Raw genomic sequence first — 18,112 nt, 5'->3', positions numbered from 1 at the left:
GTTTTGCAGGGAATTTTTTTTTACAAAAAGTTAATCGTTCGTAATAATCTGTTAGTCATAAAAATAGGTGTGAGAAAATTTCGAAGACGACGAATATCATTTATATATGTAGTTGTTCCAACTGGCACCACCCGAATTGTGGTCAAATTTACGTTTTAGTTTTGTATTTTTTTAATAAATATTTGGCATTAAGAACTATAATTTTGAAAACTGGAATTACTGTTATTATTTGATTATTTGAACGGAAAAATTACCAAATGAATGGTTTAAAAATACCAAATATCATGTATTTATTTTACTTTTATTTCCAAACATACATACATACATACATACATATATATATATATATATATATATATATATATATATATATATATATATATATATATATATATATATATATATATATATATATATATATATATATATATATATATATATATATATATATATATATATATATTATATATATATATATATATATATATATATATATATATATATATATATATATATATATATATATATATATATATATATATATATATATATATATATATATATATATATATATATATATATATATATATATATATATATATATATATATATATATATATATATATATATATATATATATATATATATGTAATGACAGGGCTCCAACCCTGTTATTAGTGTTGTATTTAGCTTGAAATAATTGCAGTCATAAGCCATCAGACGTTCTAAACAGGTTTATTAAATGTAGGCTGGTATTGCTAACAGTTGACGTCCGCGCTCCCTACGGGAGGGGAGTGGACAAGACTCCGGACAATTCCGGCACAGCTTATTTGGATCACATCATGATGAAAAGGACACGCAAAACTATGCGTTCTTACGTTTTATACCAACATAGATTTGAAGTAAAAAGGCACATTCGTACATTCCTTGTAACCTTACGCATTAAGGAAAATCATTTCTGCTTCCTTATATGGAATTGAAAAAGGGAACGATTCTAAAAATAACTCTTCCCTTGAAATATAAATCTATTTATATTTCAATGGCATGTTTTCAGCCTTGAATTCTCAAAATAGAATCTCTCAACGCTTATTCTTTAACAAAGATATTTCATGAAAACGAAAGAGATTTAATTCTTTTATTAATACAAAAGTATTTACTTTTTGTATTACATCCCCCCCAAAAAAAATTTTTGGTGAGCCAAAAAAAAAAATTAGAATTCTTTAAATTTAAAATTTTTAGGTTGGTACGACTGTTCCTTTTTCCCTACTACAAACAACATTTTTTCAATTATGTAAAGAAGAAAAATTATTTACAATGACAAAAATATGAAAAACATGATTATGCAATTTATCTGTTTAGTCAATTAAACAGAAAGAAAAATGAAATATTTACAAACTAATCTACTAAAATGTTCAAAAAATTTTCACACAAAAATATTCAAAATTTTTATGCAAATGAACTGGACAACAAGTGTCATTTATTCAGAATTTAAGATTCTGTGTGGTTAAATGATTATTTACTTGATGAAATACAACTATTCTACTAAAATTTTCAAAAAAAAATTTTTTCACACAAAAATATACTACATTTTTATGTAAAACGAACTGGACAACAAGTGTCATTTATTTAGAATTTAATTTCAACATTTGTGGTTTTTGATATTTCCTAAGCTTTGATACATGAACTATTTCAAAATTTTGTTTCCTTAAATTTCTTTTCATCTATTTTGTTTTTGTAATCAGTTTCTTGGTCATTCTTTCTTTTTCCTATTTTTCCTTTTATTTTTTGTTTTTGTTACCCTTTACATATTTTTTCGTCGATATTGACCTGATAATGAACGCATCCATTACCTAGATCTATCTTCGAAACATTTGAACTTTTTGGACATTCTTTCTTTCTATTTTTTTTGATGTTTACTTTTACTGAAACATCCTTAACATTCATTTTTTCGATGTTTACTTTTTTGAAACATCATTCTTTTCTTTTTTCGATGTTTACTTTTTTTGAAACATCTTTTTCACTATTTTTAACCTTAACATTTTGAGAATTTTGCTGTTTAATGTGCAAAGATAAGTTGTCACTTTTAGAATTAGCAAAGATGATCAGTCTCCTACCAAATAGAATAACAACTGGCCCGACACAATCAATAAACAAACAAAAATCCCTGCAAGTCTACAACCCTACTAAAGCGTATGGTAAATCAGTATCAAGTATAAAAAACTTAACTGATTAAACAATTTCGCCTATCGTAATAAGGGAGTCTCACAAATTTGTTTAAGTGTTAACTGTCCGTTTGTTTGGGTTTCACATTTTTTAAAATAGGAATTTTTAGTTTTGACCAAGTCCGAAAAAGTAAAAGAAGTATTACACTTTCTTTAAGTTTATTTGAAAACTCTTCATTTTTAAGTTCAAAAGAAAGTTCTGAACAATTTAATTTTTCATGTGGTTAAATCTAAAAAATCATTTGGAAACAAAAGTTTAAAAAAAAAACTTAATTTAGTTTGCCGTCACTAATTTAATTGACGTTTGAACCATATACTTTTTTTTTCCAAAAAAAAAACATTTTAAATGCACTAAAGAACAATATTATATCATAATTTAAAAAAAAAAACAATATAAACACTAGAAATGCAATCTAATCATTAATAATATACTATTCCATTATTAAAAATAAAATATTTAAATTACTACTCATATCTAATATTACTAAAATTTTTAATCACGACATTGAGAAAGAAAATAAAAATGAGAGAGTAAAAAAAAAAATATATCTACAGTCAATCCTTTTCATTTGTCACTTTTCTTTTAACCTTCATCCATTTTTCGTTGACGAGAGAAAAAAAAATATCACTTTTTTTTTCGCGCACTTAAATCGTAGCAGTTTATGAATAATCATGATTAAGATTCGCGCACATTCAGTTTTTATTTCACAACTTGAGTAGTAAGAATTGTAGGATCACTCGGTGTCGAATCACTACCATGAATGATGTTTCTTCAAACTTAGAGGCACTAAGGAATTGTAGGGTCATCTGATGAGATACTTTCACTGGTTTCAGGCGCGACGAGGTACAAGTAGTACGGATGGAAATCGCTCTTCCTTCCTTCAACGTTTTTTTAACTGCCGATTTTTTTCTCTTCTTTTAAGTCCAAGGGGGGAGAAGCTTTCCGGATGGGATGAGGTTTCAAAACGGATGGGATGAGGAAAATTTCAACGTAGCCGTCACAGCCGGTCCAAAGATTTCCTCAGCAAGCAACTATGCTGCCGACTTGTAATAAGAATTCACGTCCCCACTCCTGTAAAGGAGGGGGAATGGACAAGACTCCGGACAATTCCGGCACAGCTTATTTGGATCACATCATTATGAAAAGGACACGCAAGACTATGCGCTCTTACGTTTTATACCAACATAGATTTGAAGTAAAAAGGCACATTCGTACATTCCTTGTATCATTACGCATTAAGGAAAATCATTTCTGCTTCCTTATATGGAATTGAAAAAGGGCACGATTCTAAAAATAACTCTTCCCTTGAAATATAAATCTATTTATATTTCAATGGCATGTTTTCAGCCTTGAATTCCCAAAATAGAATCTCTCAACGCTTATTCTTTAACAAAGATATTTTATGAAAACGAAAGAGATTTAATTCTTTTATTAATACAAAAGTATTTACTTTTTGTATTATATATATATATATATATATATATATATATATATATATATATATATATATATATATATATATATATATATAAACAGAATTGTCATTACTATACAGTTTGATAATTTCCCGAGAATTTTTCCTTCCGCAATTGAAAATTATGGACAACTGGGGAATTATTTTTTTAAAATTTCGTACGAAATTCATTGGCTGTTAATTTTATTCGTTGTATGTGCGATTCAATTCGAAACATTTTTATCCTAAGAAGTTTTTAAATCAATATAATAGTAGGATAATACTTCATGGATTTAAAAGATTGTCTTGATCAGGGCTGTCCAACTGGCGGCCCGCCGACACATATTGTGCGGCCAGCCGACTTCTTTTTAGGCTGATCGGTCTCAGTTTTCTCATTAAAATGTAAGCAAATTGTTTTATAATCCTTCTGTTCTATTGATTTATAATTAATAATTCAACTATTAATTGTTATTGTACAAGAGGCAAAATGTTTTTTTTAATTATTTTTTTAAATTTTTTTTTATTGCAAAAGCACTTGACTTTACATCATTGGCCCCCATGCATCGAAGATGCATGAGATTGGAGCATATGAAACAAAAACTGAACCATTGAACAATACAAGAACAATATAATAACAAGAACAAGAAATACTTGCAAAACGTGAACCACTTAAACATGAACGAGAATCAGTCACTGGATTCCAATTGCATCAACTCCCTAGCTCACCAATATCGACTGAATAAATCTTCTTCATTTGATGAAGAACAGCTGAGCAAATGATCTTTGTCCATCTCAAAGTTCTGGTTGCACAAAGTGTACATAGGACTGCCAAATATACCAATTCTGTATAGATGTTTAGCAAGGCAGTCATGTCCAGTCTCCAGACGGAACGCCGCCACTGCAGTGGATCTAGGGGAGTATGGGATTTTATTAATTGAATACCTCCATTTTTTATTCTTGATTTCTTCTACTAAATTAGCATCATAGCTTTTCTTCACAATATTATTTATAATTCTTTTAATTGATGAAAATGGTACTTTGGCATTACCTGCCTGCAAAATCTCTGTTCCCTTCTTTGCTCATGTATCAGCCCATTAGTTACCATTTATTCCTACATGAGATGGAAATCCACTGCAGAACAACAGTCCTTTCCTCAGAAGCTAGGAGATTAATATTTCTTCTGCAGGAGTCTATAATATTTGACTCTGCAACATTATGTGCAGCAATAGCCTGTATGGCTGATAGAGAGTCTGAAAAAAATGACTATGTTGTCAATCTGAACTGATTTAACCCTGATTTGTTCCGTTCCAATTCTAATTGCCTCCAGTTCTCCATCAAAATTTGTCCGCAATAGACCAAGGGTGGCATAGAACACAAAGAGTTCTGAATACACACCAACACCAACGTTGTCAAGCATTTTCGATCCGTCTGTATAGATGTGAATCCAATTACTTTTTGGATACCTGGTATAAATTGTCTGTAGAGCAGCAGCTTTTAGTTCACAATCGAGTGCTGAGGATTTTGTCATAGCAGTCATCAAATTACATTCCTTTCTAATAGATCCCATAGAGGTAAGATGTAATTGTTCAACTTTTTCAAACTGCGGCCAGCTAGGTGATCAGTGACCGGTATTCTGGCTCGTGGGCTCTTTGCAGTTGGACAGCCCTGGTCTAGATAATATCAATGCAACACTAAATTGTGTTAAAAATTATTAAACATCACACCTTTACACCTAATTTATAATTTGCAAAAATGATTTAAATAGATTTGTTAAGTTCTAAATAGATTTCAGTTGCGAAGCATCAAATAGATTTTGATTTTTATAATCGCCGGTAGTTTTGTCATTTAATTCAAATCTAAACCTAATAATAAGAAATAACTGTTTTCAGCAGTGTGATTTGGTACTTACTCAAAGGATGTATAGATTTTTTTTCTCAAAATTTTTTTAAATCAATTGTTTAGATTTTTGAATTTTATTTAACTTGGAATTTTGGAAGTTTGATGTATTCTGTTAGGTATTAGTGTTATAAACTTTGGTGAATGGGGGCTTTGCCTTTCGTGCTTGGAAAAACAGAGTTAGATCTCCGGATAAGGTCGTTAAATATTTCGTAGTTCTTCGCGCACTCGTTCATTATTATGTGAGTTAAAGCATACAATAATGAATGAATTATCCATTATGCAGGAAAGTTACATGGAATTTTTTAAAATTAGTATTAACTGTTGCTAAAATGCTATACCATGTAGTGGGGAGTCGTAGTGGGGTATATTCTTATTTATCGTAGTAGTAATATTTCTTATCGAATATTAAAAAATATAGCTATTGAAAATGTGGAGATGTGAGGGTATAGTGGCTAAGGCATTGATGTGTCATTGCCAGTAGTATTGACATCAGCTTGTATGGGAAGTAATTGCATATAATCTGCAATGGTGATCACATTGCAACCATCAGGTGACTGGTCATGAAAGTAAGAAGGTTTGTTTTGCTTGCTCTATGTGATTTTGCCAATGACCCTCGCGGCTAACAAGTTTTACAAGTTCACCGCGATTAACTGAATACTTGTATCTCTCGAAAGTGAAATAATAAGCAGTTTCACTCTATTTGCTTCTTTCATAAACGTTATATTTTTATAACCTGAGGTCTAAAGGCTATTTTTTAACTACTGAGGCTAATTTTATGATCTGAGGTTGATTGTTTCTCACATTTACACCAAATATAATCCAATCAAAATTTCAGCATGTGTTCGGAGCGTTGAAATTTACTACAATAACACCCTTCATATTTGTACGTCAACAGGTGAGTATAAACAAAATGAGGGTATATCGATGAATAAGAAAATTAAACAATGAGAATCTGAAGGAATGAGTGAGTCAGCAAATCAAAAACTCAACTAACCAATGAATAAGTGAATAGTCAAATCAGAAAATCAATAAATTAATTCATCGGTGGATCAACGAAAAAGTAATAACAGGGTTTACAAATGAATAAACCAGTGTAGGAGCAAAGCAGGACGTTTCGTTCCCGCAGTTTCGATCCAACCATTTTGGACCATTGCAATTTCAATATTGCCATTTTGGTCCCGTTAATGTTTCTTCCATTGCAATTTCTGTTTTTCTCTTTTAGCGATTGATATGTAAAATATTTTTTATAAAATAGGCAAGACTTACCCAATGTAATTGTAATGATCCTTTTTACTACTTTATTAATATTTGACTTATATCATTTACTTTCTTTCCCTGCCTTTACACTGCTTAACCATTACATTTTATATTTTATTTTCAAACTATGAATTATTTGTAAGCAATTTCCAGATTGTAACGCGTAGAGGTAGTAAGCCCAACAATTCTTTTTTATTCATTTACCAAACTTAGCAATCAACATTAAACAACAGACATAATTACATAAATATATGTTTGGATTTCATATGATTGGGGTGGGGGGAGTTCCAATCCCTCATCAGAGTTACTCCATTGACAGAATGGGAAATTGAAACCAAACGCAATTTCCTTCTTTCCACGCTTAATCTTTAAATACTTCATAGGGATTTATAATTCCTGATTTTTTGTAACTGGAAATAATAAATAAATAATTTAATAAACAAAAAAAATATATTTAGGGCCATTGAAACATAACCACAACAATAAAAAAAAAGTAAAGAAAGGGGATGGAACGTCTTTATTAAAATAGATAAATCGAATTCGTAACGGGCGTGAAGCGGCAACTAGATCGAAAAGGTAGTGACGAAATGTCATGGAGCGGTGAAGGAACTACTCAATTAAACAACACATCCACGAATTGATCAGCTGAATAACATATATGTTATTTAGCTGACCGATTCGTGGTCGACAGTATAACATATATGTTATTCAGCTGAATAACATATATCTTCCTGTTTCTTGTTATTAGGTTACATTTGAATTCTTCTATTCATATATGTTAGTTAGCTGATTCATAAATTCTTTGAACCACTGATTTATAAATGGGGATGTCCTCTCTGGCCCAAAAGATTACCCATTGTACTACTCAAGACAGTCCCCCCCCCTAAGAACACACCTGTTACTAATAACGTTCAGGCGCAGAGAGGGAGGAAGAACTCCGAGAAAGCTTAGGGGTTACACAATGAGATTGACATTGGCGTATTTTAGTACCTTCGAATCCTGCTACAATTCTTGAAGACTAGAAACTCGCCAATTCTCTCATGTCTTAAAAGAAGTTGCATACTAGTATATTAGAAGTATTTTAACTGAAGCTATGCACTAGGTATTTTTCATGTTATTACTGAAATTAACTTTTTATGGACTTCGTTTTAAAGGAATGTATATCAGTAATTCAGTATTTTTTTGTGTTCTGAAAGTATTAATACAAAAAAGTCACTAAAATTGAATTGAAATAAAGAAAAATGTGAAAGAAGTTAAGAATGTTTTTCTGAGGTGGTAGCATATACTCACATATTTATTTGCGAGAATTAAATTTTTATAAATCTGAATTTTTGAAACATTCGTTAACTACAAATAAAATAGTAACGAAAAATTAAAATAAATACAAAAAAAATTGTTTATTTAAAAAAAAACACATCCACAGAAAATTTTAAATTCATATAAATTTTTATAAGTTATACTGTCCAGTTTCTGTACATTTCTTGCGATCAATGGTAACTAATGTAATGCTTATTGATTTAGTTCTCGATTTAATGAATGCGACTTAAATTAGTTTTCTCGTTCACAACGCATAAATATTTTCAAATGAAAGTAGATAACCATGTAGTTACGTTTTTTAGGTAACGTCAAAATTAGACAGACGTCTGAGAAATAAATTTGGTAATAAAAAAAAATCATTTCCGGATAAGTATCTAACGAGGAGAAATTTCTGCATTAATAAATGAAAAAAAAAATCTGCATACTGAACATTGAAAAGAAAGTTTTCTTAATAAGACTATTTATGAATTTTCTTTTTAAATTACTTTCACCTGTATTTTGAAAGAAAAATAAATAAATGCTGATATCATGAAATATTTTTTTTTAATTTACTTTCCGGAGGAATAGATTATTAGTAAAGTTTAAAAAAAAGGGAGACTGTTTATTTGCTTGCGGAAAATAAGTATTTGAAAAAAAAATTTATTAAAAGATCCGAGTAAAAATTTTAAAAAATACATAGATTTACTTGCGTTTTATAGTATTGTTACAAGATTAAATTTTACCTTTAATTTTTACAACATCATCTATTTAACAGTATTTTTACAAGATTAAATCTTACCTTTGATTTCTACAACATCATCTATTTAACAGTATTTTTACAAGATTAAATTTTACCTTTGATTTTTACAACATCATCTATTTAACAGTATTTTTACAAGATTAAATTTTACCTTTGACTTTTATAACATCATCTATTTTACTGATTACTTAAACAAAATTGAATGAGAATAATAAATAGTATTGAATTTTAAACTATTTTTGGAGAAGCTATTTGAAGTAATTTTTTTTTTCATTTTAGAAACATTCAAAATAATTTTTTTTTTTCATAAACACCACACTTCGCTAGTTTTAAAATTTTTGTCAAAAGGTAAATATTTGAGAAGATGATTAAGATTCATAAAAGATTATCCTGATTCATCACAGCAAAATTAAATAATTAATATACAATTTTATTATTGCAAATGAAAATGGTATGGAACGAAAAGCGAACACTTTTAAAATGTGATAAAAAGGAGTTGATTTTAAATATTTTTATGCTACATTTACTGTAATTAATAGATTGCTTCAATCTTTAATAATTTTTTTTTTAAATGTTACTTCAAGACTACCTATGTGTAGTTTTTCTACCTTGTCAGGAATTCTAAAAAAAAAAAATTATCTCGCAATTATGGAACAACCTATTTAGAATTAAATTGCTAATAAATTAATATTAAAAAATTAGTGACAATAAGAATGCTGTTCCTCGTCCTGTTTAGTTCCTAGCATGTGGCTGCATTAAATCACACTAACTTACTAATATTGCTGTAAATAATCAATGAATAAATTTTAATAATAAACACACACTAAGAAAATGTCGCAAGAAATTTCATATTTAATTAACTTTACGTTTCATAAAATGTTGTGAGCAAAGGGGATTAAAAATATTACGAAATAACTCTACAATACTGATATTTTTATTACAATAAAGAAATTTTGAAAAATAATCTCGCAGAAAAGAAAGCAGTCTTTAAAAACTCTGAATTTTATTCTTGTTTTGTAAAATCATAACATTTTGTAAATAATAAATATTAACGAAAACAATAAATAAATTTTTAAAAATAACCTCGCAGAAAAGAAAGTAGTCTTTAAAAACTCTGAATTTTATTCTTGTTTTGTAAAATCATAACATTTTGTAAATAATAAATATTAACGAAAACAATAAATAAATTTTTAAAAATAACCTCGCAGAAAAGAAAGCAGTCTTTAAAAATTCCGAATTTTATTCTTGTTTTGTAAAATCATAACATTTTGTAAATATTAACGAAATGGCGCCAATCAGAGATAAACGCATAATGACTATCAACCCCTAAGGAAAAGAAGATTATCTCAAGTACGATGGATTAGCGTCAACTCCCCACCTGCGATTGTAAAGGGAAGGGGGGGGGGCTTTGAGCGAGGAACACCTGTGACTTTGGGCCAGAAAGGATTCTCCCTTTATTGATGCTCTAACTTAGTGGTAGCCAATCCCCGGACCACGAACCAGTACCAGTTCGCCGATAAAATGGTACCGCATCACTCACGAAACTTAAAATTATTTTCATTTTTCTTCTTCTTTTTCTCGGATTTGTACACTTTTTCAAGGACGAGAGGTTAACCTAAAGCTGCACTAATAACAAGCATTTATTGCGTTTTTATTCAAAGGCATGTTTAAATACAATTAAATTAATATTATCAAATCAAACCGATCTATAATTTAAACAATCAACGCCGTCCCCTTTCTCAGCGGTCCGTGGTAAAATTATCAAGCAATTAACTGTCCATGGCAATCAAAAAGTTAAGGAGCACTGCTCTAAATCATTGTTTTATTTATTCATTGAATCAACTTATACTTTCTTTCATTGATTTATTCACTTATTTGTTGATTTCCAGAATTATTCATTAAGCTGTTCAGCAATTCGCTTATTCATTCATTCGCCGAATTATTCATCGGTTCTCTGATTCTTTTCATATTACACGTGTAAGTCAATTTTATGTTTAATTTAATTATTTACTGTAATGCATTTTAAGAGAACGCGTTAACTTAAAATTTGAGTTAACAGTTAAATTAAAATTTTAAAATAAGATCTTCTTAACTTTTGTATGGAGAAAGCAAAATTACGGATACTTATAAACACTTGGTTTTTTTCTCACAAGTAATTACGCGTAAAATCTGATTTCTGCTACTTACAGTAGCATATGATTTCATTTTTAACAAACACTACCGCTGTTAAACTACCGGAACACATAGATGAGTCATTTTTTCTATGTTACTGCTTGAATGCATGAAGAACTACGTGGTTATTTTCCAAGATTGAACATTTCAACAAAAAAAAATAATAATAAATACATAAATATAACACATTATTCCTTTTATCCGAAAATGCTTAGTTGCACAATCATTATTCCATGGGTCATAAATTTTATGATTTATCTTTACTTCTTTCAAGGTTGGTCCATTTTTTTCTCTCTCAAATGTCATTTGTACTTCCTTGAAATAGATCGGGTTCCTTCCGTAAATATGACATCTAAAACACCATTTCTTTTTCAGTTTTCCTAAAGAAATTATATTCGGTGGCCCTGAAGGTCCGTGCTGATTTTTATTAGGGACAGATCTGAATATAGTAGATTTACCGAAAGCAAACAATATACACACATATTTTAAGTGACGGAATATAAAAAATATTGGTTCCAAACTGATGTATTAAAAAAACACCGATTGAACCAAAACTTCCAGAAAAAACGAATAAAAAAATATTTGGTGACTTATGCGTTTGTACAAATCTGAAAAAAGTTGTCCCAGGATGCTTTACCTTTTCCAAAAATCAGTCCCCTCGAATTTACAAATATTTTGATAATTTCTCGTAGAAAAATCTGACAGTTTCCTGATTTTTATGTTTTTTAAATGATGTCAAAAAAATTTTAAGCAGACTGGTACTTACATAATTTATTAGATTCGCAACAAATTTTGAATGTGCTGTGTTACGATCTGCCCCCCCCCCCCCACAATATCAATACAATCTTTCCAGACAACACAAATAACAGTTTCATTCACAATAAATGCAAAATGAAACTAAAATTTACACAAAAAATGATTATTTGAACCTATTTTAAATGTTGGAACGTTTTTATGATCAGACATTAAATAAATTTGTTAATACAATTTATACAATATATATAATCAATATAAACAATCAATATATACCATCAATTCAATATGTACAATCAACCGACGACAATTTGGGTAATTAAACTCTCAACAACTGGTAAATCATAACAAGCAAAATATTTTATTGTAACAACGAGTTGTTTTTTATTTAGACTTGTTTTATTTGAACTTTTTTTTATTTTTATTTTTATTTTAACGTGAAGATCTGATCATCATTAGATCAAACGTTGTTCAGAGTGGTCTCTTTTTTTTTTTTTTTTTTGACGCATTATACAAGTATTTAAAATCAGAGTAGCTATTTTCAATTAAAAATAACTTTTTAAAAAAAACAAGTTCTTGTTTTTTTTTGAAAAATAGGAGTTTAAAAGGAAAAGGAAAAGAACACTGTAAAAATTTCTGAGTTAAATTAAAATAAAAAGTACCGGCACTTAGGATGCCAGTGCTTTTAAAAGCAAAATCCATTTCAACGGCAAAATTTTACGGGGAAAAATCTGATACACTGTATTTTTACAGTAATATTTATAGTAAAATCACTGAATCACAGTAAATAAATAAACGTTACTATATACAAATATCTGTATACATTTTATTACTGTAATAAATATTATCGCATATTGCATATTATTGCAAATTACTGTATACTTATTATTGTAATAAATACTACACTGTATACTAGGGTATTTAAATTCACGATCAAAATGGATTTTACTGTGAAAAAGATTTTGCAAATGTTGCACTCAAGGTGCCTGTACTTTTTACCCTTATTTTATACGTAATTTCCTAAAGCTTAGGGGAGATGATTATATCTATGGGCACTTTTAATTTTTTACCTCGTTAGTTAGTTTACAATCTAATGACAGCATTTTAACATACAATCGTTTTCGTCAGCTATATATTTTCCCAAGACAAAGAAATTTAGCATAAAATGTTGCGATACCTTAGGGACAACAAGGTGCTGTTGCTCTTTGGACTTAATTTTAATTTATGAGATTTTCTTCACTTCCCTGAAACTAATTGTTTAGCATCAATGATCTTTTGTGCTTTGTAAGACTCATTTATAAACAAATTATTAAATAAAAATAAGTTAAATTTTTATAAATTTAATAATTTAAGGGCTTAACAGTGATCGGAATTTTTTTTATTGATAGTTTTAAAACAATGTAATTTTAATCAATAAAATTAAAGAGCGGTACGTAACAAGTAGAAAGTTAGCAAATAAAATTACACCACTTTTATTTATTTTTATTGTTATTAGTAACACATTCTATAATCCAAAGTTTAATTTTTTTTAAAGTTCAGCTGATTATTTTTCAAATCCTTGTCACCGTCAATTTTGCTACATTACCATTTTGACAAAATGCTCAGAGATGAAGATTTAATAATTAAATATTTTATAAACAAAATAGACTTTTTCTTCGTTAAAAAATATCGATTTAGATGAAGATGAAAAAACTACGATGAATAGGAGGTAAAAGGAGGTTGGTGAACGGAACGAGCAGGGAGAAAAACCTCCTAGTTAATTTAAAGAGAATTAGAAAATCATAGTTTAACCTTAACTAACTAAACTTAAAAACTATAGTTCATTTGAAAATAATTGAATAATTGACTAGGAATTAAAAACACACGTATTTTTATACAGTTTTTTTTTGTGTATTTCAAATAAATTATCTGAACTAGAAACTTTTTTTTCATAGTGAAAATAATAACATTTTAAGAATCATAGCACTTAATGCTTTTTATTTATTTAAGGTTAAAAAAAAGGCATTAAAACTTAAATTAAGAATTTGCCTTAGTATATTTTTAAAAAAATTTCATACCGCAAATGCTAAAAAATCTCATTTTATACGTTTAAAAAATTAGAAATGTTTTTAATATTTCTTAAATGCTATTTCACAAATACCACATATTTTATAATGTCTTACATAAATTCCAACTTACCAAAACACGGTAATCCATCTTTATAATGGAAGTTTGATAAGTTATTATTTCTTTCTTTGCTAGAAGACTGAAGACATTCACCATTTTGATGACTAACTCCAATCATTTTTTGATCCTCTAATTACTTTTGCGTACTTCTACAGTAAGTAAGTTAATGCAAATGGTTGAGATTTGTAATTAATCCAACAAATTTATTGCCACAAGATCTTCCGGTTAAACTATTTCTAGAAAAAAAAAATAAAAAAAATCACGCCCATCGCTTAATATAGAGGAAACGCGATAAATGCAAAAGAAGAAATTGAATTTTAAAATATATCGGCCTTCGAAGATTTCTTACATGATCTGCCATATTTTAGCATAAATACAATAACTGAGCTTGATTTTTTTTAATTATGGGGAAGGACAACTTCTTTTTTAGTTCTTTTTTCATCCTGATGTGATATTTGAAAGTTGATTCCCATAATACGGAAATAAACACATATTAGAAATATTCAAGTTCCTTTTCTATATTCCTAACAGTCTGTGGGCTGAAATCTACCGTATAAATTAACTCATGTCGAATAAGTTATCCTTGCTGTAATGGTAGTTATTAATGAAATTTCATCAACCATTAATGGTAAATGGAAATCAGTTATGTTACATAAACACTTTTCATTGCTGAAATTTTGATTAATAGATATTTAGTAATAAGTACCCTCTAAATAAAAGTCAGTTTTAGTTTAGTTAAATCTCGAGTTTCTGTGTTTTTTATCGAACTTTATAAATAAGTTATGACATAAATTTATTTCCAGACATAAAATTTGGCAACGAAATTAGCACAAATGCAAATACACTGGCGTTAGAAATTAAGAGAGTTTGCAAACTTGGTCGATTACCTCTAGAACTACTAGACCGATTTTAATTAAATTTGATATGTACATACATTGTTACAATACGAAACAACTAACCATTTAACAATTGCAATACACAAGCATGATCGTGTGCAACACTCGTTGGAGTTGGAAGGTATGAAACAAAGCTTTCAGAATAAACAAAAAATGGGTTAATAAGGGGTATGATCCACTCTTACAGATATACAGGCGGTGATTTCATACTTGAAATAAGGCAGTTTATCACTTCATGTAGCAATTGGTCCCACTCGCTCAGCAACGCTGTTTTCCTTCCCTGGTCGAGAGTTGCAATTGTCCACCCCAGAGCGTCCCAGACATGCTCTATAGGGTTTAGGTCTGGAGATCTGACAGGCTAATCCATCTGGCGAATATCCTCACTCTCTAGAAATTCGATGAGCAGAGGAGTTCTATGTGACATCACGCTATCGTCCATTAAAATGAACTCAGGGCCAATAGTCGATTTCGCAGACATTGGAGGGTAGGTAGCGGGTCCATTGTTCTCTCCATGAACGCACGGCGAGAATCGGTGTTTAGACTGAACCTGGACTCGTCAGTGAAGATAACGGTCGTCCATTGATTCATACTCCATTCTATATGCTCTCTGCACAATGCTGATCGGACTCTTCTGCTCGTAGAAGTGAGAGGGAAGCTAACAGCAGGTCTTCTTGCAAACAACCCTCTCTCATGAAGTCGTTTGGAAACAGTCACTTTTAATACGCAGGTTTCTGTGACTGCGTACAAGTCATGAGAGAGCTGAGAAGCTGTAGCACCTCTGTTACGCTTCACTATAGTGGACAAATGGTGATCTTCTCTGGAAGTCGTGGCTCTTGGGCGACCTTGCCCAGGTTTTCTCCCGATAGATCCGGTATCCTGGAATTGTTTCCATAAGTTACACACGACGCTGGGAGTTAAATTGAACTCTCTACAAATCTGGATCTGAGATAGGCCTGCTTCTGGCCTCCCCACAATTTTCCACCTCATCCCATTATCTATTCGTTGGTGGTTACTCATTTTTACTGTAACAATTTGAATTTAACCTATAGCTGCAAAATAAAATCAAGAAATTCGACAAGGTGTGCTAGTGAACGAAATCCCTCTTAACTTACTCGCACTTATAAGGCCTGTTTCTCTACTGACTCCTCCTACACACACGTGTACGCTTACGTATATCAACATTGTAAAAAAAATCGGCATCAAATTACAGTAAAAAGTGCCGGCACCTTGAGTGATTCAGTGACTATACACTATCTGGCCATTAATGACCAGACACCCCTCATTTCGGATACATGAGGTGTTAGTATCAAGTCAGTAGGGCGTAGGGCCGCCACGCGCTTAAATCACAGCTTTAACCCTTCTAGGAAGGCTATCCACTAGGTGTTGGTACACGGCGGCAGGTATTGCCCGCCATTCCTCCTGTAACATGGCGAGGAGTTGAGTGGTGGTTTGGGGGCATTGTGGTCTGGCCCTCAACCGGCACTCCAACTCACCCCAGAGATGCTCAATTGGATTGATGTCGGGACTTTGGGATGGCCAGTCAAGCTCTTGCACATCCATTTCATCAAACCAGTCCGTGATGGCATGTGCTTTATGAATGGCAGCGTTATCGTGTTGAAACACAAACGGGCCATTACCGAACTGTTGCAACTGGGTGGGAAGCGCCAAATTGTCCAGGATGTCTCTATACCCTTCTGCTTTCAGGGTTCCACGCACTAACACCAAGGCTCCAAGGCCAAACCATGAGAAACAGGACCAAACCATAATTCCTCTACCGCCGAACATCACAATGGGGACAATGCACACCGGTAGGTACCATTTTCCGGGCATTCGCCAGGTCCACACTCGTCCATCAGAGTGCCACAACATGTAGCGTGACTCATCACTCCACTTAACGCTTTTCCATTGCTCTTCTGTTCACTGGCGACGTGCTCTGCACCACTGAAATCGGTGGCGGGCGTTTGATGGAGATATGTTTGGCTTATGTGCTGCTGCTCGTCCATGGAATCCTTGAGCAATCAGCTCCCGACGAATGGTACGTGCACTGGCAGCACTGCCAGATGCAGCCCGGAAGTTGGTACCGACAGTGTCCAACGACATTTGTCGGTTTGCCTTCACTACACGTCGAAGAGATCGTCGATCCCTGTCGGACATTATTTTGGGCTTGCCGGGTCGGGACTGCGGTTTTATCACTCCCTCTCGTTCCCATTTCAACACGACGTCACCAACTGTTGACTGTGGTACTTGAAACTTGTCGGAGATGGCACGTATGGAATGACCAAATCGGTGGGCGCCTATGATCATGCCCCTTTCCGCCTCATTCAGCTCTCGTCGTCCACTCATTTTCACTGTTAACGCTCGTATGGCCGTCGCCTGCTTGCGAGTGGTCTTTCCCCCACCACAGGTTCCGTATTTATTCCACCAAGACGAGTCCACCTGCCGTTTAAGGGGTGTCCGGTCATTAATGGCTAGATAGTGTATATGCCTAAGTGACTGGATCCGTAATATGTTCCAGCAAAACTCCATTTTTACTGGAATATGTTATGGAACAAAAATCTGTTACACTAATAATTACCATAAAATCCCGATATAATCCTAATTCAATGAGTATTACTGTACAAATTACGGTATATTATTTTGCTGTAAAAATGGATTTTACGGATGATGAAACCAAAGTACCGATGACTTATACCGTAATTCGGTCTCGAATTTTTTAAAGTATATCAATTCATATTTCGTATACATTTTTTATACTTATTTGTATAACTTAATTCCCTTATCGTACGTCTATATCAGATTTAGTTTAATTTTCGTTTCTATTTAAGATTTAAAAATACTTACCTAGTTCACCATTACTAGTGTGACAACTAGTTCTGAGATGGGTCGCATTATTTAAGCATATATAAAGCATTAGTGTATCACTCATTATTAGGAATGAGTGATACACTGATGCTTTTCAACTTATGATGATACACTTATGCTTAATGCATAAAAATTCACTTCGATAAAATTTCTGAATTTGAAATTTAAAAGTTGCGACAGATTGCGGTACTACTTTAAAGAGAGACATTTAAAATTAAATTTTTTTCTTCATGTAACCTTAAAAATTTTAAAATAAATGAGCCAAAAAAATTTAAAAACTGTTTATTTTCGAAGAATTTAAAAGAATAAATCTTTAAAAGGAGTACAAATTTTAAAAAACAGATTCTGAAAAGAATTATAAATGAGCAAGAATAA

The 18,112-nt window shown here is 31.1% G+C and overlaps 1 protein-coding gene across 1 annotated transcript in view; it reads right to left on the bottom strand.

Annotated features, from left to right (window-relative positions):
• Window positions 1–14,197, bottom strand: part of LOC107445597 (acetoacetyl-CoA synthetase) — a 40,798-nt gene extending 26,601 nt beyond the window's left edge. The window contains exon 1 of the mRNA XM_043047900.3: window positions 13,992–14,197. Within this exon, the coding sequence (XP_042903834.2) occupies window positions 13,992–14,097 (106 nt within the window). The 5' untranslated portion in view covers window positions 14,098–14,197. The remainder of the gene's footprint in view (window positions 1–13,991) is intronic.
• Between the last annotated feature and the right edge of the window lie 3,915 nt (window positions 14,198–18,112).

The sequence above is a fragment of the Parasteatoda tepidariorum genome, chromosome 4, assembly GCF_982258835.1.
Source record: "Parasteatoda tepidariorum strain Cologne lab strain chromosome 4, Ptep-v5.0, whole genome shotgun sequence".
Lineage (NCBI taxonomy): Eukaryota > Metazoa > Arthropoda > Arachnida > Araneae > Theridiidae > Parasteatoda > Parasteatoda tepidariorum.
The sequence above is the reverse complement of the archived record's forward strand: the minus strand, read 5'-3'. Positions and strand labels throughout refer to the sequence as shown.